The 20,706-nt window shown below is 37.6% G+C and overlaps 1 protein-coding gene across 1 annotated transcript; it reads right to left on the bottom strand.

Moving 5' to 3' along the window:
• Positions 1–1,663: 1,663 nt before the first annotated feature.
• On the bottom strand, positions 1,664–17,390 carry vstm2b (V-set and transmembrane domain containing 2B). The gene is made up of 5 exons (XM_039674395.2): positions 16,515–17,390; positions 15,901–16,088; positions 15,221–15,250; positions 13,962–14,358; positions 1,664–1,959 (listed from the first exon to the last, which is right to left on the bottom strand). Exons 1-5 carry the CDS (start codon positions 16,585–16,587, stop codon positions 1,871–1,873), a joined length of 777 nt encoding a protein of 258 aa, XP_039530329.2. The 5' UTR covers positions 16,588–17,390; the 3' UTR covers positions 1,664–1,870.
• Positions 17,391–20,706: the final 3,316 nt, after the last annotated feature.

Below are 20,706 nucleotides of genomic sequence, written 5' to 3'. Positions count from 1 at the left end.
CAACAATTGTGTCTTACACAAGATATTTGCATGAGTGCATTTGCATAAAATCCACAGCGAGATTTTTTTGCAGTCTGTCACTGATGTTTCCTTCAGAAGTGAATTTTAGGAGGAGGTAGGACAGAAAACAAGAGTGTGCCATGCTAGTTTATTTGAATAAGGGATGATTTACAGGGGTGGGGAAAGCACTCAGGGTCTTGTTATGTAACACATATAAATGGCCATGTCAAACACTCATTAATTTGATGGGAAGAAGAGACCTTCACCAAGCAGAATGAAAGCCACCTGGCTCATTTTGCTTAAAAAAGAAAAATGCTAATGTTGTGGTGGATACTCGCTTGCTTCTCGTTTTGACCCGTAATATCCATTTATGTTTGTATAAACTGTTATTTATTCCATTGAAAGGAAGATGACTTTTCATTATGCAGGTTAAATTCAAAGTGAGTGATAGTCAGTTACTTGAAGGCGATAAACACAATGAATGTCTAATTCAGTGAGAGTCTGGTTTGTTATGTGATGCCTTGCAGGCTTCCATTAAGACAATAGAATGCAGTGTTTTAGCAAGGAACAATGCCTCTGCCATTTATCAGAAGATGTGTTTAGGTAGAGCGGAAGAGAGTGGAGTAGGGTTCAGTGAAGACAGCAGCAGAGAATTAACAGTTATTTGACAGGGTGATGTGCATTTGACTAATGAAATGAACCGTGAGTTGTACGGCAGCTGTGCTCAGTTGGTGATGCTTGCGAGAGTAATGTGTTTTCCAGCTGGATTTGGGCCTATCCTATTGTGAAGAATACGTTACAGTTCATGACACCCATGGGACGCTGTAGTGTTTAGCTGAGACACTACTGTCATGCAGCTGCCTGATTCTTGTGCACCTGAATAAAACAAAAACAGTGTTTTTTTTTTTTTTAATTTATTTAAAGAAACAACTTTTATTTCAACTGTGTTGGCAACATACCAATGTTTTTTTTTCTTTTCTTTTTTAAATTTTATAAATGAATGTATTATTTTGACCACCATACCTTTAATAAAAATAAACATTATTAGAGGTGACTAACAACCACTATGGTAACATGTGCCTTATTTGATCAAAATATATATGGTTGCATTTTTATACATTATGAGACAAAATATGCTTGAGAACTCAGAAGTCAGTGAGGGAACAGAATTACAGTATTACACACAGTCTTGTAGAAAGAACTGACATGAGAGAGAGCCTTCTTTCACCTTTATGAAATCAAAAATGAGACCGCTGAACAGTTCATGCAAAAAAAAACAAAAAAACAAAACAAAAAAAGTTGATAAATTTATTAAAAAAACCAAACAAACAAAACAAAACAACAAAACAAAGCAATCTCAAAAAACTAAGTCATTTATGATTCAATATCAGATACTCTGATAAGAACAATGCTAAAATTAAAACCGCAGTGAACTGGAAAACAAACAAAAAGACCTTAATTCATAAAGTAAAAAAAAAAAAAAAATTATAAATTAATAGAGCCATGCATATGGCAAGGCAAGCGTTTATGGATGTCAGTTGAGTGTGTGACACAGTTGTGAAGCTCTAATTCACATAGACTCCTTTAATTTTTTATTTTTTTGTTTGTTTGTTTTTCATCATGCTTCATATAGAATCCATTGTACATCCAAATCTGAGACAGATCTTCTACACAAGTCCCAGAAAAGAAAATGGCCTTCTCATTATTATTCTGATATTTTTATTTTCTTCGTAAGTCGTATCCCATCCCTCTTTGTGAAGTGCCATAATGGTAGATATATTTATATATATTTATAGATACATAGTTATATTTTCCCTTTGTTGTTTGGTACATAAAGTGAAATCATTGCGAGTTGTTTGGCTGTGGTCTCTTAGTAGGCAAACAGGAAGGGGAGGAGCTTATGCAGGATCAGCAGAGAGATGTAAAGGAGTGGCTCAGTGGCTGCCGTGTTTCCGGAACCTGCAAATGTCAGCGAGAGAGACAGAAATGTCTTTTAGATCACATGCACGGTCACATATACAATTAATATCAGCAGTTTTTAAACATTCATTTACCAAGAACATTAGCACTAGTTTGACAAACAGAGCACATTCATTGCTTTTAGTCTGAGGACATTTATTGCATCAAAATCTGATTCAGCATGTGGGCCATATTTCACATTATTAAAGTCCTCCAAATGGCTCTTTCATAACAACTGCACAGCAATTTTGCTGTTATCGCCTCATTCCTCCATCGAAGTTGACAATCTCATTTTACAAGACTTAAATGCAGTCAGCTCTGCTGGAGATGTTGAAAAAACATGGCGCACTGCTCCTAACATGGAAATAATAGCCCTATGGGCCATGAAAGCTACTTGCCCTCGTGTGGAAACTACATGACATATCCTTTCTGTGACTGACAGCAAAACAGCAGCCCACGGGCCTTTTGAGTGCTAGCCAACAACGGCACAGCAGAATACAGAAACCGATTGTGACATGAACGCACTTATACAAACACACCACACAAGTAGAATGCCAGAAGGATGCATTTAGATCACACATCCCTTCACATTCTCACACTACATAAACACACTAGTAACGATTCATTGCTTAAAGGGGCTGCAGTGCCGCTGACTTTTAGACTGTGAAGTGGCCTTATGTTTTTTGCAGTTCTGATTTTCGCCAGGCCATTTCTCATGACACTCATTTACTCTTACTCTCTGATCATCCCCAAACAGATTAGCATGGTGTGCCAAGCTGCTTTGTGACAGGAAAATAGCGCACATCATGCTAGCACGACCCAGGAGCATGTCTTACAGTGTAGGCTCCTGGAGCGTGTCCATATGTCTTTTGAACCAAGGTTTATTTTGCTTCCTCTCTTCGATCATCATTAATGCAGAGGAAAGAGGATGGTGTTGTACTCCTGCATGGTTGGTTGAGTTAGTTCAGGGCGGCTGGAGGTACGGTGTGATTCAATTTCATGCTCTTTCTGCAAAGTCAAACATTACAGCAAGGCTTACTCTTGATTTGACACAAAGAAACCTTCAGCTTTTCCTCTTAATACTTTTGTAGTAGTATGTCTGTATAAAAACATAACAGATATAACTTTACTAACCCTAATATTGGAGCTATAGTTGGTCACACATTTTCTGAAATCAGAGGATCGTCCTTCAAAATGTCACTGTGCACGCAATGAAAACCTCTTACCAAGGGACATGATAGATACACAAGAGATTAGACTAAACAAGGGTAAGTGAATACACGAACAGACGTGCAAATCAGCTAAAATGGCAAAGTCATGACCCTGACTGCTGTGGAAATAATTACAGTCACCATCGACGCAGAGGGCTTCTGCGTCCAGCTCATTACTCACATGTCATCGGTAATCTCCTCCTCTTCCTCATTTAACCCTCTAGAAAAGGACATTAATCTGTCTGTTCGCTTAATAACGTATTTAATGAACACACCCCAGTGATCGAGGTCAGTGGCACTTTTAATAATACTTTATAACCTTTGAGGGATTATGGTTCTCATTCGGTTTTGTAGAAATGTAAAAGGTGAATCACATTCATGCAAAAAAAAAACAAAACAAAAAAAAAAAAAAGCCCACGTTGTTTGTTTAATAATTAATGCTGGTCAAAAAAGAGTGAATTGTCTTCTTACAATCCAATTGAATTGTAAGGATATGAAAGATATGTGAATTTAGGCACATATTCAGCAGATTGACTGTATGCAGAATATTTATTCTCATTTATTTCTAGGCCATTTGTTCACATTGCCCCTTTTCTCACTCTTTTAACTATATACAACATCCTCCTGCCCCAGGTCTTGAGATTACGTTTTCATGTGGACCAGTCATTGTAAAAGCAGAATTCTCTTAACCGACACTGCTCTTTTCTAGACACGAATGCTTAAATGTATCAGCTCACAGTAATATTCCCTTCCGTCGAGCCCTCGGGCCATGCACAAATGACCTGACATTCTCCATTAGCTTCTCCTGATGCAATGCAGATTGTCTTAATGATGGCAAACCATCCTGTATTATAAATCCAGTGTTCTTGCTGCATTACGGAATTTGTAAAAAATAAGTCACATGTCATATTTTGCTTTTATCAGCGGTTTTTACTCCCTTCTGATCTCAGCAGGTGTTCTTACGCAGAGCTATAATGGCCCTTGAGGGTCCACTGGTGGATCAGAAGCAGTGGACTCTAAAGATGAAGGATTAGAGGGTTATGATGTGATCATATCTGTTGACCTGATCCGTGTCCCTCTCCCTCTGAGGGATAATAGAGTTTCAGTAGCACACTCTGCACACCTCAAAATCCAATTGACTATAGATTGTCGAAGCCTTGCTTTATAAGCTGCTGGCATATGTTTGGCCATCCCAGCATGCCTGTGAATGCGGAGGCTGGTATAGTAAATCGATGACACCTTTAAATGATTGCTCGTTTCAAGTACTTGAGATGCTAATGGATCTTGAATTATAATATCAAAACCGTGGTACAAAGCAGTGCAATTATGATATCTTCACAAAGAAAGCCAATGAAAAGGAAAATAAGAAACATGATGATAAACAATCAATGATAATGGAAATGAAAAAGGGCGGGTGACACTTGCACTTGCTCCCTCTGGACATGAGCAGAGCTTCAGCGAACAATAAGATTTAAGCCCGAATGGCTGAAAAAGAGCGAATATCGATCAAACACAATCAGTATTCTGTATATGCACTTGACCTGTTTTGGCCATTTCACCCATGAAAAGACAAAGACAATCAGTTACTGTACATGTAATAGACCTTAGGGTAATTAGATTTTTAATATTTGACAGGAAAAAAAACAAGGCTGTGAGGGATATAAGTACAGCGCATTCAATGGACTGGACTGTTGTCTAGCAATATGTTGTTCATTTGATCAAACAAACAAACAAAAAAATCTACATAAAATAGTTTTGAAAGCTGTTCTGAACATATTATGATCGAAGAACTTGATACAGTGTGTGCCTTGTTTACATCCACGTTAAATTCAAAATGCTGTCTAATCTGACTAAAGTCTATAGTAGCCTATGCATGTTTTGGCAGCTAACTACATTTACAATGTGTCCTAACCAGATGCAACTTGGTAAAGCAACAACTACTTTTAAGAATCTCATCCACTTTATTCATAATTTTCATTCTAACCATCTGTTATCATGATAAGCAACTTCTTTTGGTTAGTTGCTTGGTTTCTATTTCTGTGACGTCGCTCCAGATGGCCACACCCACATCATTTACAGGACTGAAAAAGCACTACACATGTTCTACTGTATGGAAACATAAAATATGGATGTTCTTAGTTTTACTCTTTTCAGCTGTAGCATGTCATGAGATACAGGCTCCCTGATATGAACAAGCAATGCATTTTTCATGATCCGATCACAAGTGGTCAGCATTAAAGGTGCAATGTGTAAAAAAGTTGAGTATCTATTAACAGAAATGCAATATGACATCTATAAATATGTTTTCAGTGGTGTATAAAGAACTTACTTAATAAACCGTAATGTTTTTATTACCTTAGAATGAGACATTTATATCTACATAACCGCGGGAATCCCCTTCTATGAAGGTCGCCATATAACTCGTATAACTCATATAACATCGAACAAACAGCGCTACAGAACGCGTTTCGGCACTACCTTGAAAGAGAAGTAGCGGAAAGCTGGAAGCTAGCCTTACACTCCGTGAGTAGTGACTTTTCCCTTGTGAGTGGTGTAAAATATGTAGTTGGGATTGTTTCATGTAACTTAGTTCTCCCTCGCTGTGTTATGGGTTTGTTATGTGGGGATCAGTGATGCGCGGGTCAATGTATAAACAACCCGCAACCGACCGACGTTTTCAATTACCCGCCCGCAACTCGGACCGCAAAAAAAAGTAAAAAAATATTGTACCCGACCCGCTTCCTGGCCGCATTTTTTAAAAGTAGTAAATGCTCATCGGAGCGTTATTGGGCCATAGACGTGTAACAACACAGCATCGCAAGAAGACGTAGGCCTACACATAACAAAGGAAAAGCCAGTCATCATCTTTCATTATTTCAGCAAATGTCTCCCACACTTTTACTCTTTCTATGTGTATTTGCGGAGCTTCCACTCCCCAGTCTTCACCTTTTCTCTTGCCGCCTCCATCTCTCTGCAGACTGTGATCATAGACATGGCCGGTTCGTGAACGAATCGTTCTTTTGAACCGGTTCTTTTTAGTGAACCGGTCGAACCAGTACACTAAATCGAACTGAATCGTTCGAAACAGTTCGCGTCTTGCGTCAGCGCTAAACCACAAGTTACTAAAGTTACTCACTTTCGGACATGCCTGACAGTCCCTCCGAATCGAAATAAATCAATATCCTGAATTATATTTTACTCCAGTAACTCCAACAGTTCACTGAACCGAGCCATGTTGGTGCCACTGTTGAGAGAAGTGATGAGCACGAGCAGCTGATACTGCGTATAGATACTGCGTAGGCTACTACCGAACGCACAGGGACAGCGGTTCTCGAATCACCAGTATAGAACCGAGAACTGTTTAGACTGAGCTTGTGAGTTATCTTCGTGCCAGTTATTCAGCCAATAATGTGTAGGGCTGTATATTTCATCAAAAATTGTGTCTAGTACTATATTAATACAAATGTTTAATTGGCATCTTTTTTCAAACGACCCGACCGACCGCGACCCGAATATCATTAAAAACATTTTTGGATGACCCGTAACTGCGGGTAACCGCGGGTGACCGCAGGCACCCGCTCATTTCGGATCAACCCGCGCATCACTGGTGGGGATAAATGTGCTGTTACGTTCGCGAGACAGCTGATTAGTACTCATGTCATTGACCGTAAAACAGTATGTTACAGGAATCACTAACCCGTCAATCTTGTAAGAGATCTAAGTCGATCGCGAAGAGTTTTCGAAATCAGAGAAAAAGCCTATTGTGAAATGCTGTCTATGGGATGCGGAGGTGCGTGCGGCAAAAATGACATGATTCCAAATGTGAATTTGTATATATATATATAGTTTGTATTTTTTAGAGTCTGGAATAGAGGATTGTGTAATCCTGTACCAGAAAGTCTTTCAGTAAACTTCAATAAACTAAAGGTGCAGTCACATGTAACATTATTCAGCGTTTTACATTTACATTTCGATAGGAATCCTCTACATTTTGTTAATGTGACTGCACCTTAAAATGTGATCGTTCTGGGAAGTGTTGTGACAAATTGCAAACTGCCTTCCATGTCTTTTTCATTCGCCTCTTTTCCCACTCGTTCATAAAACATATAAAAATAGTTAGTTCATGTGCATAATACTCAACGCTGAAAGTGATGTAGAGTGTGACAAAATAAGGGAATATTAACAATTTCAACAAAACTGGTCTCAGAAGACTTATTTGAAAAGCATTTAATATCAGATGGAAACGGTTGACCGGATCACCAAAACTCTGGTTGAAACGGCCTGCTAAAAATGTGCAAACAGAAAGAACTGTCCTGGCTATTTTGTGATGTCGATTGCGTTGCGTTACTATTTCCGTGTGGTGTGGATGGACAAATTGCTTCCACCTGGTTAGTAGACAGTGTATTTGCTGTAAATGTAAAACAAAGTAAGATACAATTTACAGTAGTAAATAGTGGCTGTGTAGCGATTAGCATCTTGTTTGCACTATGTGCAAAAAGTAATAGATGCTATCAACACAGGTCTAAATAGAAGTAACACGCTGTTTGTCTCAAGGGATTCTCTAAGCTACAGTATGGTGGGCAAAGTGAGTGAAAACAGTCACTGCCAACAACGTTAGCAATTTGTGTAAATAAATACTACCATTTTGTTGTTAATTGTTTCCTTAATTTGATGCCCTTAGCATTAATAAAATGAGTCAATGAGTCATGAAGCTCTTTTATCTTCCTCTAGATTGTCCTTTTATTCGGTCACCTCCCATTTTTATACATCTTTTCCTGATTTTAGCCAGCTTTCATATATCTATTATTCATGCTGTGAAGCTTTTCTTCAGGCTTACCTGCCTCTCTCTCTCTCTCCCTCTCTCTCTCTCTCTCTCTCTCTCTCTCTCTCTCTCTCTCTCTCTGTTTATGCGAGTCATGAAGCCAAACAAAAGCTACTGTAGATTGAGACAACGCTCCCCTTGATTTCCCAACTGAAATCAGCAGGTACACAAACAGAGCACAGTGTCTCAACATGACAGAAGCAAAGATGAAACAATTAACACTCGTCTATAAGTGCTAATGTGCGTCCCACATAGTGACAATGCACAAACCTATCCAGTGAATAAATGTCTGCGGCAGGGGGCCTGCAGCTGGATGAGGCTCATCAGTTAAGTGTAAAAGCAGCACAGCAGCACTAAACACTGGACTTCTCCTCTGAAGCATGCAATCAACCCACCAACACAACCCCCCGCACTCGCTCTCGAGGCGGATCGCAATTTGATGACAGGTGTTTTAAGTCCTCAGATTGTGTGGAAGGCAAAAATGAGCTGAAAAGTAAGTAAAACTCAACAAGGATTGGCACACATGCATTTTGTATAATTATCAAACGCAAAATAACCAGATTGATGTCGGAGCGCATTAGATGTCGAGAGAACGTAGAGTTCTGAGAACACACACGCACACAAACAGACTAGATTAAAACAGCTGTGCAGCTGGAGTGATATTAACTTATCAAGGGCGCCAAGGTCACCTGAGGTGGCATGATGCATTGTGGGTAGAGGCATTGCATAAGCCTCGCTCTCACAAACTATTTGCTCTTGGATTGTCGATCCAAACCTGTTTGACTTTCATTATTGTGTGAAACACACACACACACATGCACACACACACATATTTTGAAGATTTCTTTTTGTCTTAACAATGCAAGTCAAAAGTCAAAAACATTTACTTTCATAGTATGGAATGTTAAAACATTGTTCTAAATATTGTTTTATTTATTTATTTTTAAAAAAAACCTTAAACTTTTTTTTTGAAACCTTAAACACACACACACACACACACACACACACACACAAACAACCTAAGGACAAATTATATGCTTAATTATACAATCAGAAAGCACTGACATTAATACGAAATGAGCATAGAATTAAAAACCAACATCATCCTGAAACAATGCATTACAGTTTTTGCCCATTGCTTGAACACTATAGACACATGCTTAAACCAAAGTAACATAACCTGAAGTTGTTCTTACTATACCTTAAACAAAGTGTAACCATACCTTAAACAAATGCGCTGCTTTGCACTTTAGTTGCAATTCTGTAACACACTTGCTCCTTTCTGGAACACACTTGCTCCTAGACACTACACACTATTTCATACATAAGACACTTAGTTCAAAAATGAAATCTCAGGGTACCATTGGGAAAACACATCTATTCAAAATACAACACACATTGGTTAATTGAAAAGACATAGACACACACCTGAAAACACTTACTTACAGAAAAATGAACACCAATCAGCCAGCTACAAAAGTGCCTCAGTGTAATAACATTTCTAGATGCACTTTATGATGCAGTTGTACAGGATGGACCAGAGCAGCCCAGGTTTGTTGTTGTCTGGGATAATGTCAGTTTCCATCGGGCTGCTCTGGTCCAGGACTGGTTCACAAACCATGATCAATTTGAAATTCTGTACTTGCCCCCTTACTCGCCATTTTTAAATCCTATAGAGGAATTTTTTTCCGCTTGGAGATGGCGTGTATATGACCGCCAACCACATGCCCGTATGCCTCTTCTGCAGGCAATGGAACAGGCCTGCGGAGACATTGAGGTGAGGTCAATCCAGGGATGGATTCGGCACACAAGGGGATATTTTCCCCGATGCTTAGCAAGAGAAGACATTGTGATGTTGATGAGATCCTGTGGCCAGACCCCAACAGACGGCAGGATCCATAAGCCCACTTGCGCACAATTGTGTTTTTCTGTGTTCATAATAGTGTGTTGTTTGTTTTATTTTTGATTTAACTGAATTTTCTGTACTGTAAAATATACTAATTTAATAATTTTGAATTCATTATTTCATTTTTTGGTAACTGTGAAAACATGCCCTCTATGGAATTGAATAAAACATTGACAACAAAAGACTGTAGTTTTTTATATAAAGTAGACTAGTGTGTTGCTGCTGATCTGAAAGTGTATTCATATGATGCAAGTGGGTATCATTTTGTCATCAGAGTGACATTTTGACAAAGGATTGTTAGGTTTTGATAGTAGAGTTTAAATTTGACATAGATGTGAATGGTTTATTTCCCAATGTTGTGTCTTATTTGCTTGTGTGTAGAGTTTTGACACAATGAGCCAAATTTAGCAAAATGTGTGTAAGCAATGGGTAAAAACTGTAACTTATTAAATCATTCCTGTATAATTACCACAAATGGCATTTAAATATAGACCCACCACAGCTATAAAAACATATTTTAATGATTGAGACTCTCATTGGAGGAGCGATCAGACAGGAAATGTTCCTTGAAGAGCATTTTTGTAATCTTTTTGTTTTTTTAGTAATATGTATCCATTCTCAAAAGTGAAATGAGTTAATCTGCTTAGTAAGGACAGACATGCCACCAAGCCCTGCTGGGAAAAAAATAACCAGTAAATGAAGTGAAAGCAGCAAGAGGCAATTTGATGCACCTGACAGCGTGTGGAAAGCCAAGCTTATCAGCTCCTGTCAGTGGCATTCCTTTAAAATATGAATTGTTTCTGCCACTCAATGAGATGACATTGTGGAAAAGTGACATATACATGTTTCCAAAAGAGAATGTGTGTGTCTGTGAGAAAGAAAGAGAGTGAGTGTGAGCAGCGAGGGGTGAATTTTCTTTCTGTTCTCAAAAGCTGACACCGTGGTCAGAACTGAAAGGTGCAATTCTTCAAATGTGGCAGATGACTTTTTAACCTTCTCACTACAATGACAAAATCTGAGCTCTTAACCAAAAGGGGGGAAAGAGAAAGCCAAGATAAATTTGAGATTTTTCTGTCCATGTTAAATGTGCCACTTACAGACACATGAACAGCATCGTTTGGCATGTTTTGAATCAATTTGCCTGACTCTGTGAGAGAGACAGGCTTAAAAAATCCCTTGCCACATTCATAAGTGCAATAGAGGATCTCCATCATATTCAATGCAAAGGTACACAATCCCACAAACAAAAATAAGTCTAAAACATATTTTTTTAAAATATTTTTTTAAACTAAACAATACATTTCATTTTTTTTTTTTTTTTTCAAATCCCATAATGCCCGTTATTGTGATCTGTAGTTGTCAGGGATAAATTAGCATTGACCCAAACCACTAATGATTTTAAACCATGGTTTGTATTTCCGAGCAAAGTCAAAGTACCTAATTACACAAAAACATATTAATGTAAAAAAAAAAAAAAAAAAAAATGGTTAATTGATTTTGTATTACAATTCTAAATTTCACCAATTCTAAGGGAGAACAATAATGCATGAGGTATCTGAATAAATGGGGGATATACTGTAGGGATAAAGCCTGTAATGATATACCGTGGAGGATCAGAGCACTGGCCCACTTAATGTCCGACATGCTTCCTCGCCAAATGGCTGCCTCCATGTCTGGCTGCACTAAAGACAGGGCTGGCTGAGTAATGCATGGTAGCGCACACACACACACACACACACACACACACACACACACACACACACACACACACACACACACCAACACTGATGTACTGTATATATCCACACAGTTGTCATGTTCCCAAAACAGCATGTGTCACAGTTTTATATATCATCAAATGCATCCCGCTGCTGAAGCTTCTTTATCAAGAAAGATTGCATAGAAAATCAATTTACTAGTCTATTGAACTTTTTACATTTTTACTTTTTACATTTTTACATTACATTTTAGTTTGCACAGGGAAATTTGTTGAAGCCTCAAAGGTATACACTACTGTTAAGATAAGTAAGATTTTTTTTTAAAGACTTAGCAACTACACATTCAATTGATCATAAGTGGCAGTAAAAACATTAATACAAAAGATTTCTATTTCAAATAAACACTGTTCTTTTAAACTTACTTTTCACCAAAAATCAAAAAGTATTATTTTATTTCAACAAAAATATTAAATGGCACAACCGTTTACAACATCGATAATAAGATCAAATATATTTAGTGCTGAGCACTAAATCAGTAGAATGATTTCTAAAGGACCATGTACACTTAAGACTGGAGTAATGATACTGAAAATACAGCTTTGTCAGGAATATTTGTTGCTGTACTAATTTACAATAATACTGCTTTTTCAAATACTTCTTTGGTGAGCATAATAGACTTCTTTAAAAAAACATTAAAAATCTTAAGGGCCTCCAACATTTGAACGGTAGTGTATTTGTAAATTAAATGTAAATTCATGTTACACATAATATGATTACTTTCCTGATCAGGGTTGTAGCATTTCAAACATTTTTAACTAAATATATTATGAAAATCTAAAAAAAAAAATAACTTAACATTCTCAAGAGAAGAAGTGAAATGTTACAGTTATAAAATGTGATGAACAGGATGATATCAGTTCTTGTTCACCATTGGAGCCCTAGAACGCAACTATTGACAGGGACTGCACACTTCTGAATTCACTGTATCACTCTATAGTCCACAGCAAGGTAAGTCACTGCAGGGTAATGCATCCCTGCCACAAACAAACTCCTCTGGCTCAGCTAGAGACTTGATGTAATCGCCCTCCTTTGTCTGCAGGATTCACTCCCGCAGTGACAGAATCCAGAGTCAGAACATACCCAAGCTTCTAAATCTCCAAAAAGACCCCAATAAATAGAGGCCCTGACCCCTGAGGCCAGAGTTAAAGAGACAAGGTGATATCTTGATAACCTCCTCTGTCACAGTGCACAACAGTCATAAAGAGACAAGAAGGGTCGAGACTGATGCTCTGGACAGATCGCAATGCCACATCCTGTTTAAGAAAGACATGGGGTTGCCAAACAGCTTTTATTGTGCTTTTGTTGCTTGGATTTTCACACACAGAGAGTGTACAATACATAAAGTTTCTCTCTCTATCTCTGATTCTCTCTCTCTCTGATTCTCTCTCTCTCTCTCTCTCTCTGATTCTCTCTCTCTCTCTCTCTCTCTCTCTCTCTCTCTCTCTCTCTCTCTCTCTCTCTCACACACACACACACACACACACAAACACACAATTTTCTCCTGGCCTGAGCAGATAGAGTAGAGGTTTGGTATGGAAGGGTGACAAATTAAACCTCCCAGCCAATGTGATTATTCTGTGATGTGCTTCATTGATAAGTGTGTGCGTGGGTCAACAATCCCATACATTGTGGTGACCAAATGCCGCACTGTGATAGTTTAAACCTGAAAGCAGGGGGTGGGGGGTTGGCAGACAAATGTCCCGATTTAGTCAAAATAATAAATGATGTCTTGATGAAAATCTATATAAATGCAAAGACGGGTCTGGGAGGAATAGGCTTAGGGCTAAGATAAATAAAATATCATTAGCACAGTAAAAAAAATAAAAAAGTCAATGCCAGTCCCAATGATAGAAAAGCAATGTTTATGGACAGGATTCACCTTTTTAGGGGTAGGGGAATACAAGTTAATTGCCTACTCCCATCACACACACACACACACAGTTTTTTGACTCGGAAGGCTATTTCAGAAATAGACAGCACACTAAAGAGGTATTTTAAAAGCTAAATCTGCTAAATTATATCATGGAAATAACATCAGAATTAAAGGCCTTAATTGTAGGCTATATTTCAGTAATTTAATAGAACTAAATGTTCTGAAATTCAATATGAGCTACATAATAGTAAACACTAAAAACTCCAAATCAATTCGTTTTACATTATGGCTTCATAATTTAATTCCTTTTTAAAAAAAAAAAAAAAAAAAAAAAAAAAAACTCTCAAACACTAAACACCTGTTAATTTTTCCTCACTCGGCCGCTCAGTGTCGCTGTTGTACTGTCACTCACCGGATCCGTGCTGTTGTCTCTGGATAGATGAATTGCCTGGCCGAGGCGAAGCAGACGACTTGACTGCAGATCCCGTCGTAGTCGTTGAGGAGGGAGCGGGTCCCATTCCAACCGGTGGAGGCACGCGGGGTTTTCCCTGACCCTGGACCGGTTCAGAAGTAGCCCTTCCACCTGTGTTGCTGTTCCTCAGTGGCCATCGGTTCTGGATGTGAGACACGGCTTCCTCGGCCAGCATTCCCTCGCGCGGTGTCACGCGCAGAGTGGCCTGCACCTTGTATTCCTGAGTCTCATCAGAGTACAAGTCCAAAACCCGACATTCATACACTCCCTCGTCCTCCTTTCGCACACTTGATAGGCTGAGCTTGTGGGAAATGGCGTTGCCCTGGACCCTTACCGTCTGCTCACAAAGAGACAAGAAGTTTTGTTGAAATTAGCGATTTTTGCAACCCAGTCTTTTTTTTTTTTTTTTAAATTAAGCCTATGTTTCATATTATTTAACCATTAAACAAAACATATCCAAAATATGAGGGTGGTTTTGGCGGACAACTTGTTGTTATATAAAAGTACACATGTAACATTTAAATGGCAAAAAAATAAATAATAAATAATAATAGGCTAATAATCCCAGGTCTTTTCGAAATCGGTATCCATAGCAACTGCCGCTCAAGAACTTTGCGTGGTGGAACCGTATCTAAGGCTTCATTTGACTAAGTAGGGTAGTAGACGACTGTCAGTAGCCTACTATCACTTTATTTATTTCAGATTCGCATCTCACATGCAGGCTATAGCCTGTCAAAAGTTCTTGAGCAATAGGATTTGAGCTAGCCCAGGGTGTAGATATATCGGTGTACACACACACAGACACACAGATATATATATATATATATATATATATATATATATATATATATATATATATATATATATATATATATATATATATATATATAATAATTGACTTCTCTGAAAGCCATTTATGTGTGCGTTGTTAACTAAATTTAAAAACGTCTATGTGGCCTATAATTTAGTCATTTGTATAAAACATGTCAGCTGAATAGCTTGTCCGTTACCATTTAAGGATCGTCACAATATCGTTATTTTGCCTGTTTATCTATTTTAAATGATAGGCCAACATGTTGTTTTCTTTTATTTTTTTTCTCGTTTCTTTCTTGAAGAGACATTCGTTTCTTTCGTCAAGCGGCAAAAATCACATAGCCTGTATGTTATTATCAAAAATACAATCAGATTTTTATACTCACGCTTATTTTCGTGGCGTCCCGGTGGGTCACCTGTAATAGATAACATCAAAACAATATAAGTAGCCAGACAGTGTAGTTTAATTAGGCTATTCGTGTCACAATATCAATAGGCAACTTTTATTGAAGCTGTGAAAGTTCATACAATGAACAATGAACGAGAGGCCACTATTGGCAGTAGCACCATGGACAGCAACAGTTGCCTTTTGTGTTTCATCAGAATTCCCATTATCGGTTCAATTTACATCGAGTGTTTCAAATGCCATGTTTAATAGGCTATAAGAGACCTTCAGCTTCATCTAAGTAGATTTTATTTTTGGTATTTTTTATTTTGGTCTGTCAGTAATTGAAAGTTCTGATTTTTTTTTTTTTTTTTACTTGTGGTCTATAATGAACCAAGCATTAAACACTTAATTCGTTTGTTTATTTATGCCTTTATTAATTCTATCAATCTATCATGACATCACGCTCGTATCCTCCATCTAAATGCCCACCCACAGACACAACCCAACTTGATTCAACGACGTATAACTCATAGCCTGAGTGTGTTTATTTGGGATCGCTCATCAGGAGGGATCCATCTGCACGCAAAGCCCAGCCCTGCAGTCTTACTAGTCGAATAAGAACTTAAACTGAAAATGCCTGTGTTTAGGCAGCTTTTAAAACAGCAAAAGCCCCATTACCTTGGCTCTGTTGGCCGGAGCGCTAATTTGCAGTTCGTGAGTGAGCTCTTTAGGGGCCGCTTCCTTGAGGTACCACCACTGAATCTCCAGAGAGAACGGCGAGACTCCGACGGCTCGAAAAGCGCACAGCATCTCTATGTCCTCGCCCTCACCGACACTCACATCTTTGGGCACTTCAGTAAATGTGGCTTATGAAGAAAACACATCAACAACAACAGATAGTTTGGTTAAAAGAAACCCCTCAAATAGATAGGCTATAGCATAGCCTATACTAAAAGGCCTATATGTCAGATGTGACTAACATTTGTTTGTTGTTATAAATTGTATCTGACTTGAGTAGGCGTATGCTACTTGAGTGGTTCGGTTGGGAGGATGGTCAATTCTCTACACGTAGCCATAATTTATTACATTTTCATTAAATTGCAGGCTGAACATGCAACGATATGGCATGAACAAGCTATTTAACTTGCAAGTACAGTATTCATAAAAAAAAAAAAAAAAAAAAACGAAACGAAACGAAACGAAACGAAGAAAAAAAAGTGGAGAATCTCAACAGACTGTTCACGCTGAGTAAATACGCAACGTGGGAGAGAAATCTGCCCAAGTTGACTCACCTTTTACACAGAATAGCAGGGGCGCATTCAGAATGAAATAATAAAGGACGCTGTGGAGTCCCCGTTTTTCCATGTCATAAATAATGTGGTTAGATTGGAGAACGAGTGAAAGCGGTCATTTGACCCGGAGATAAAGGGTTTATTTCATCGGCATCTCCATAACTTCGTCTCGTCCGGGTTTATTCTTTTAAATATACAGTTTCTTTCCCAAAATGTAGAATAAAAGGACTGAAATCTCCAAATAAGATACTCCCAAAACGATGCTGCGTCAGTCAAACAAAATGTTAAATCCAATGTAGCGGACCAGAAAACCCCCTTTTCTGTTGAGAAAACTGTGTTTGAAAAGTGTTGTTATCTTGAGTAACTATCCTTCGCCCCTAAAGAATCCTCTGTTCCACCATTTGCTTTTTATCAAGATAAAACTTGCTTTCAACAGTATGAAATCTGTTCACTTTGGTCTCCATAAAAAGAGAAGAAATCCGTGATTCGCTTCCACCACCCATCACAAAACAATCCTGCGTCTAAACCCTGGAAAAAAAAAAAAATCCAAAAACTAAAAAAAAAAAAAAAGCCCAACGTCGGAGGATGAGATTCCCTCGACGTTTTTAAAGAGCAGTTAAACAGCTAAACGAAGAAGCGACATCAGTGGATCGTTCCAGCTCGCGCCACCGGAACCCTCTGCTTTGCTTTGTGTGAGAGCGAGCGCGTGAGCAGCGAGAAGACGCTTTGGTATTTCCAGACCACTGACAGACTGACGGGGTTCGGGAGAAAACTAACCGTCTCTGTCTCTCAAATCAGCATACGGCTCGACCAATAAGAGGGAAACCGTAGGGGACGTATACACAGCAAATCATTGGGAAATAAAGGACGCTTCTTCATGCGGTTCACTCTGCGAGATCAACAAGCGTCTAATAAATTAACAGCCGTTGCGTCACGACCAGATGTATTGCATTTTAATATGAAACTCCGATATCTCAGATTAAACGTATACCCTTAATCTTCTTCTCCCATCATTTGCCTCTGGTTATAATAATAGGCTACCATGGAGGTAATCTGCATTTCTTCTCCTCCCTGCTGGGAAATCCAGATTAAACTGGTAACTGTTTTGGAGCATGCATGGGTAACTGTTTAGTGGGTCTTAGATGGTCATTAGTTACAGCGATGAGGTAGACCATATGGATCACGAAGATCAAACCAGCTTTTATTTGGTCAAAATGATTTTGGAACATGGTGGCTGTTCAATTTTCCAATGACCTGCTAGCATCAACAATGACCATCTCAGAGAAGCTGATATTATGCAGATATTACTTTGGAATATACAGTTTAACACTGTGTTTTGGATCCAAAACACAGTGTTAAACTGTATATTCCAAAGTAATATCTGAAAGTAATATCTAATATCAAAGTAATACATTTCTTTCATCCGTGTATCAAAGGATTCCAAAAAGTCAGGATTTAGTCTGTTTCAGCTTTGAATCTTTAAATACGAACAACAATTTAGTGCGTACTGTATTATTAGGCCTACTGTTTAGAGCCTAGGGAGAGCCTGCCTTAGCAGGGATGCAGTAATGGGAAATAAACTATGGTGCAAGGTGGCCAGTGGCAAATATAAGCCAGATGTACACTGTAAAAAATAACCATACTTTTTACGGTAAAATAGCTGTGGTTGCCAGAACTTTACAGTCAACAATATAGTACATAGCAACGTTATTGGTTTTACAGGCTTAACTTAAAATTTACAGTAATAAACCATAGTTCATTAACTGATATAATGTTAATTTACTGACATTTTTTAGAATTAATATCTGTTTTGTAACGTTGAATTATGCTGATAACCATCAATTATAACAGGGATGAAAGTCACTTGATCAACTCTTTCACACAATAGTTAATAATTAGAAGGCCTGCATGAAATTTAAAAAAATACAATAAACACAAACTTAACAACATGCAACATAAAACTCTAATGTACATAACTGATTAGAAAAAAAAACTAAGAAAACTATGAAGAAACAAGTATTTCAACAGAAATACATCAAATGCGAAGTTTCGCACAAGGAATTGTGGAAATATCAATTTACGTTTTTCACTTTAAATTATACAGTGAGTTACTCTTTTTCACTGCCAAAAACTGTAACAGTAAAATTAGATTAATTGTAAAATTAGATTTAATTTTAGATTGCAATAAAATTAGATTAAATGTGCCATTAGATAGATCTATCACAGTTATTTACCATATATAGTAAGGGTACTTCTGTTAACCAAGTAACAGTCTTGCACTTTTACCATTAAAATCATGATTATTTTTGAGTGTACATAAAAATACAATTAAATGATGGAAAAAAAAATATCATGTGATATATTGGTCAATTATTATTATTATTATTATTATTAGTAGCAGTAGTAGTATGACTTAAGTATTTTATGTAAAGATTTGTAAAAACATATTAGCAAGCATGATATAAAATCAAGATTGTTGTCTTGAATGATCTTTGATGTTTTTTTTTTTGTTGTTTTTTTTTTGTCATTGTAAGGCATGTGTGCTACAAGTCACATACAAACATGTCCTTTCTAATGGAATTGAAGGATGTGCCACCAAATCTGACCACTAATCCAGAGTTGTCCCTGGAGTAACAGGCTTGTGCAGCAGAGTGCTTCTCTGGCTGAATCCTAAAACAGCCCTCCCTCCCAGCTGCCTGCCTGCCAATAATGTAGCACTTGTTCACCCCTACACTCCCATTAGCACTTCACCAACAAAGAAAGGAAGAGAGAAACTGAAAGGGAGAGAGAGATAAAGGGAGAAACTGGGCTAGAACACTATTGAAATTAGGCTTTTGCCCATTATTGAAGTATTGGTGCTCAAGAGATGGTGAGAAAGAGAATTTAAGAGCACTCAGTGTGGTGAGCGCAAGATGAGAAACTATATAAGATTGAGAGGGAGAAATCGAGAGACTGTAAGAGGCGGAATATCAGAGAGAGAGGGATTGAACAGTAATCTGTCCTTCTGTTGTAGGAAGATACTCATCAGTCAAGTGCTTTGAAAACAGTTCCCAATATCTTTTATAAGATGGCTGGTGTTTTTGTTTCCCTTTTTTCTGTAGCTTTCTCCTCATTTTAGTATAGACACCATATGGTCAGCTGCTTGTATACTTGACAGAAAGACAATGTGTTTACCTTTACTGTCACAAATGAAACCATAAATGTTTTAATGAATACACTCTGCCTCAGTACAATATTGTCTTACCTGTTACTCATTACCTGCTCCAATATTTAACCCTCAGGTGCTCTTCGGTCATTTCTGACCGGAAATTTTTCTGTTTTGAAATTTTAAAAATCACAGCTTCATCAGAATGTAATGAAACTTGGTGACTTTTATGGCATTATGTATGTGAACACACAAAATCTGATCTGAGCATGCTAAATGGTCTTAAAAAAAATAGTCACACTTGTGGTCTTTGGTCAAAAATGACCCCCATAGGAAATGAATGGGAAATTGTAAAAAAAAAAAATGTGAATATTTGTTTTTTGTATTTTTTTTTTATAAGAAATAGTTTTTGAGATTGTTTCAACTATATATACAAATCCACCACCACCACCAACAACAACAACAACAACAACAAAATGTGTTCATAAACAGGTGGGGAATTCACATGCCTCTCCATAGAGAGCTGTCCATGCTATCTAGTGGTTACACCATGATTCTACACTTTTTCTCTGTACTGTAACCATATGGTGCTAATTTTCTTCAAAAAATATTTTTTTTTTCTGAAGGCCTAGACTCTATATTAAACTAAAATACTGCATTAATATTTTTTTGAAAAAAAATAATATATATATATATATATATATATATATATATATATATATATATATATATATATATATATATATATATATATATATATATAAATATTTTTCCATGGCAAAAATAAACCATAAATATTGCATAAATATTAATAAATTCAATTAAATTGTCTCAAAATACTAAATTAAAAAGAATAAATATTATAGAACAAAAATAAATTGCATTGGTTTGGAATTGTCCGGTCACTTTTGACCGGGAAGATTACAAGTGTGGCTCCGAAACGAAGAGCACCTGAGGGATATATCAGTCAGACTTTAGCGTCAGTTAAATGACACCCTAGAATCGCTTCATGTACCTGACGCTAAAAGGTGCCTTAAGCGTCGGATA

Source organism: Pimephales promelas, chromosome 1, assembly GCF_988280905.1.
Source record: "Pimephales promelas chromosome 1, fPimPro1.hap1.1, whole genome shotgun sequence".
NCBI lineage: Eukaryota > Metazoa > Chordata > Actinopteri > Cypriniformes > Leuciscidae > Pimephales > Pimephales promelas.
Note: the sequence above shows the minus strand (reverse complement) of the source record. Positions and strands in the feature narration are given on the sequence as shown.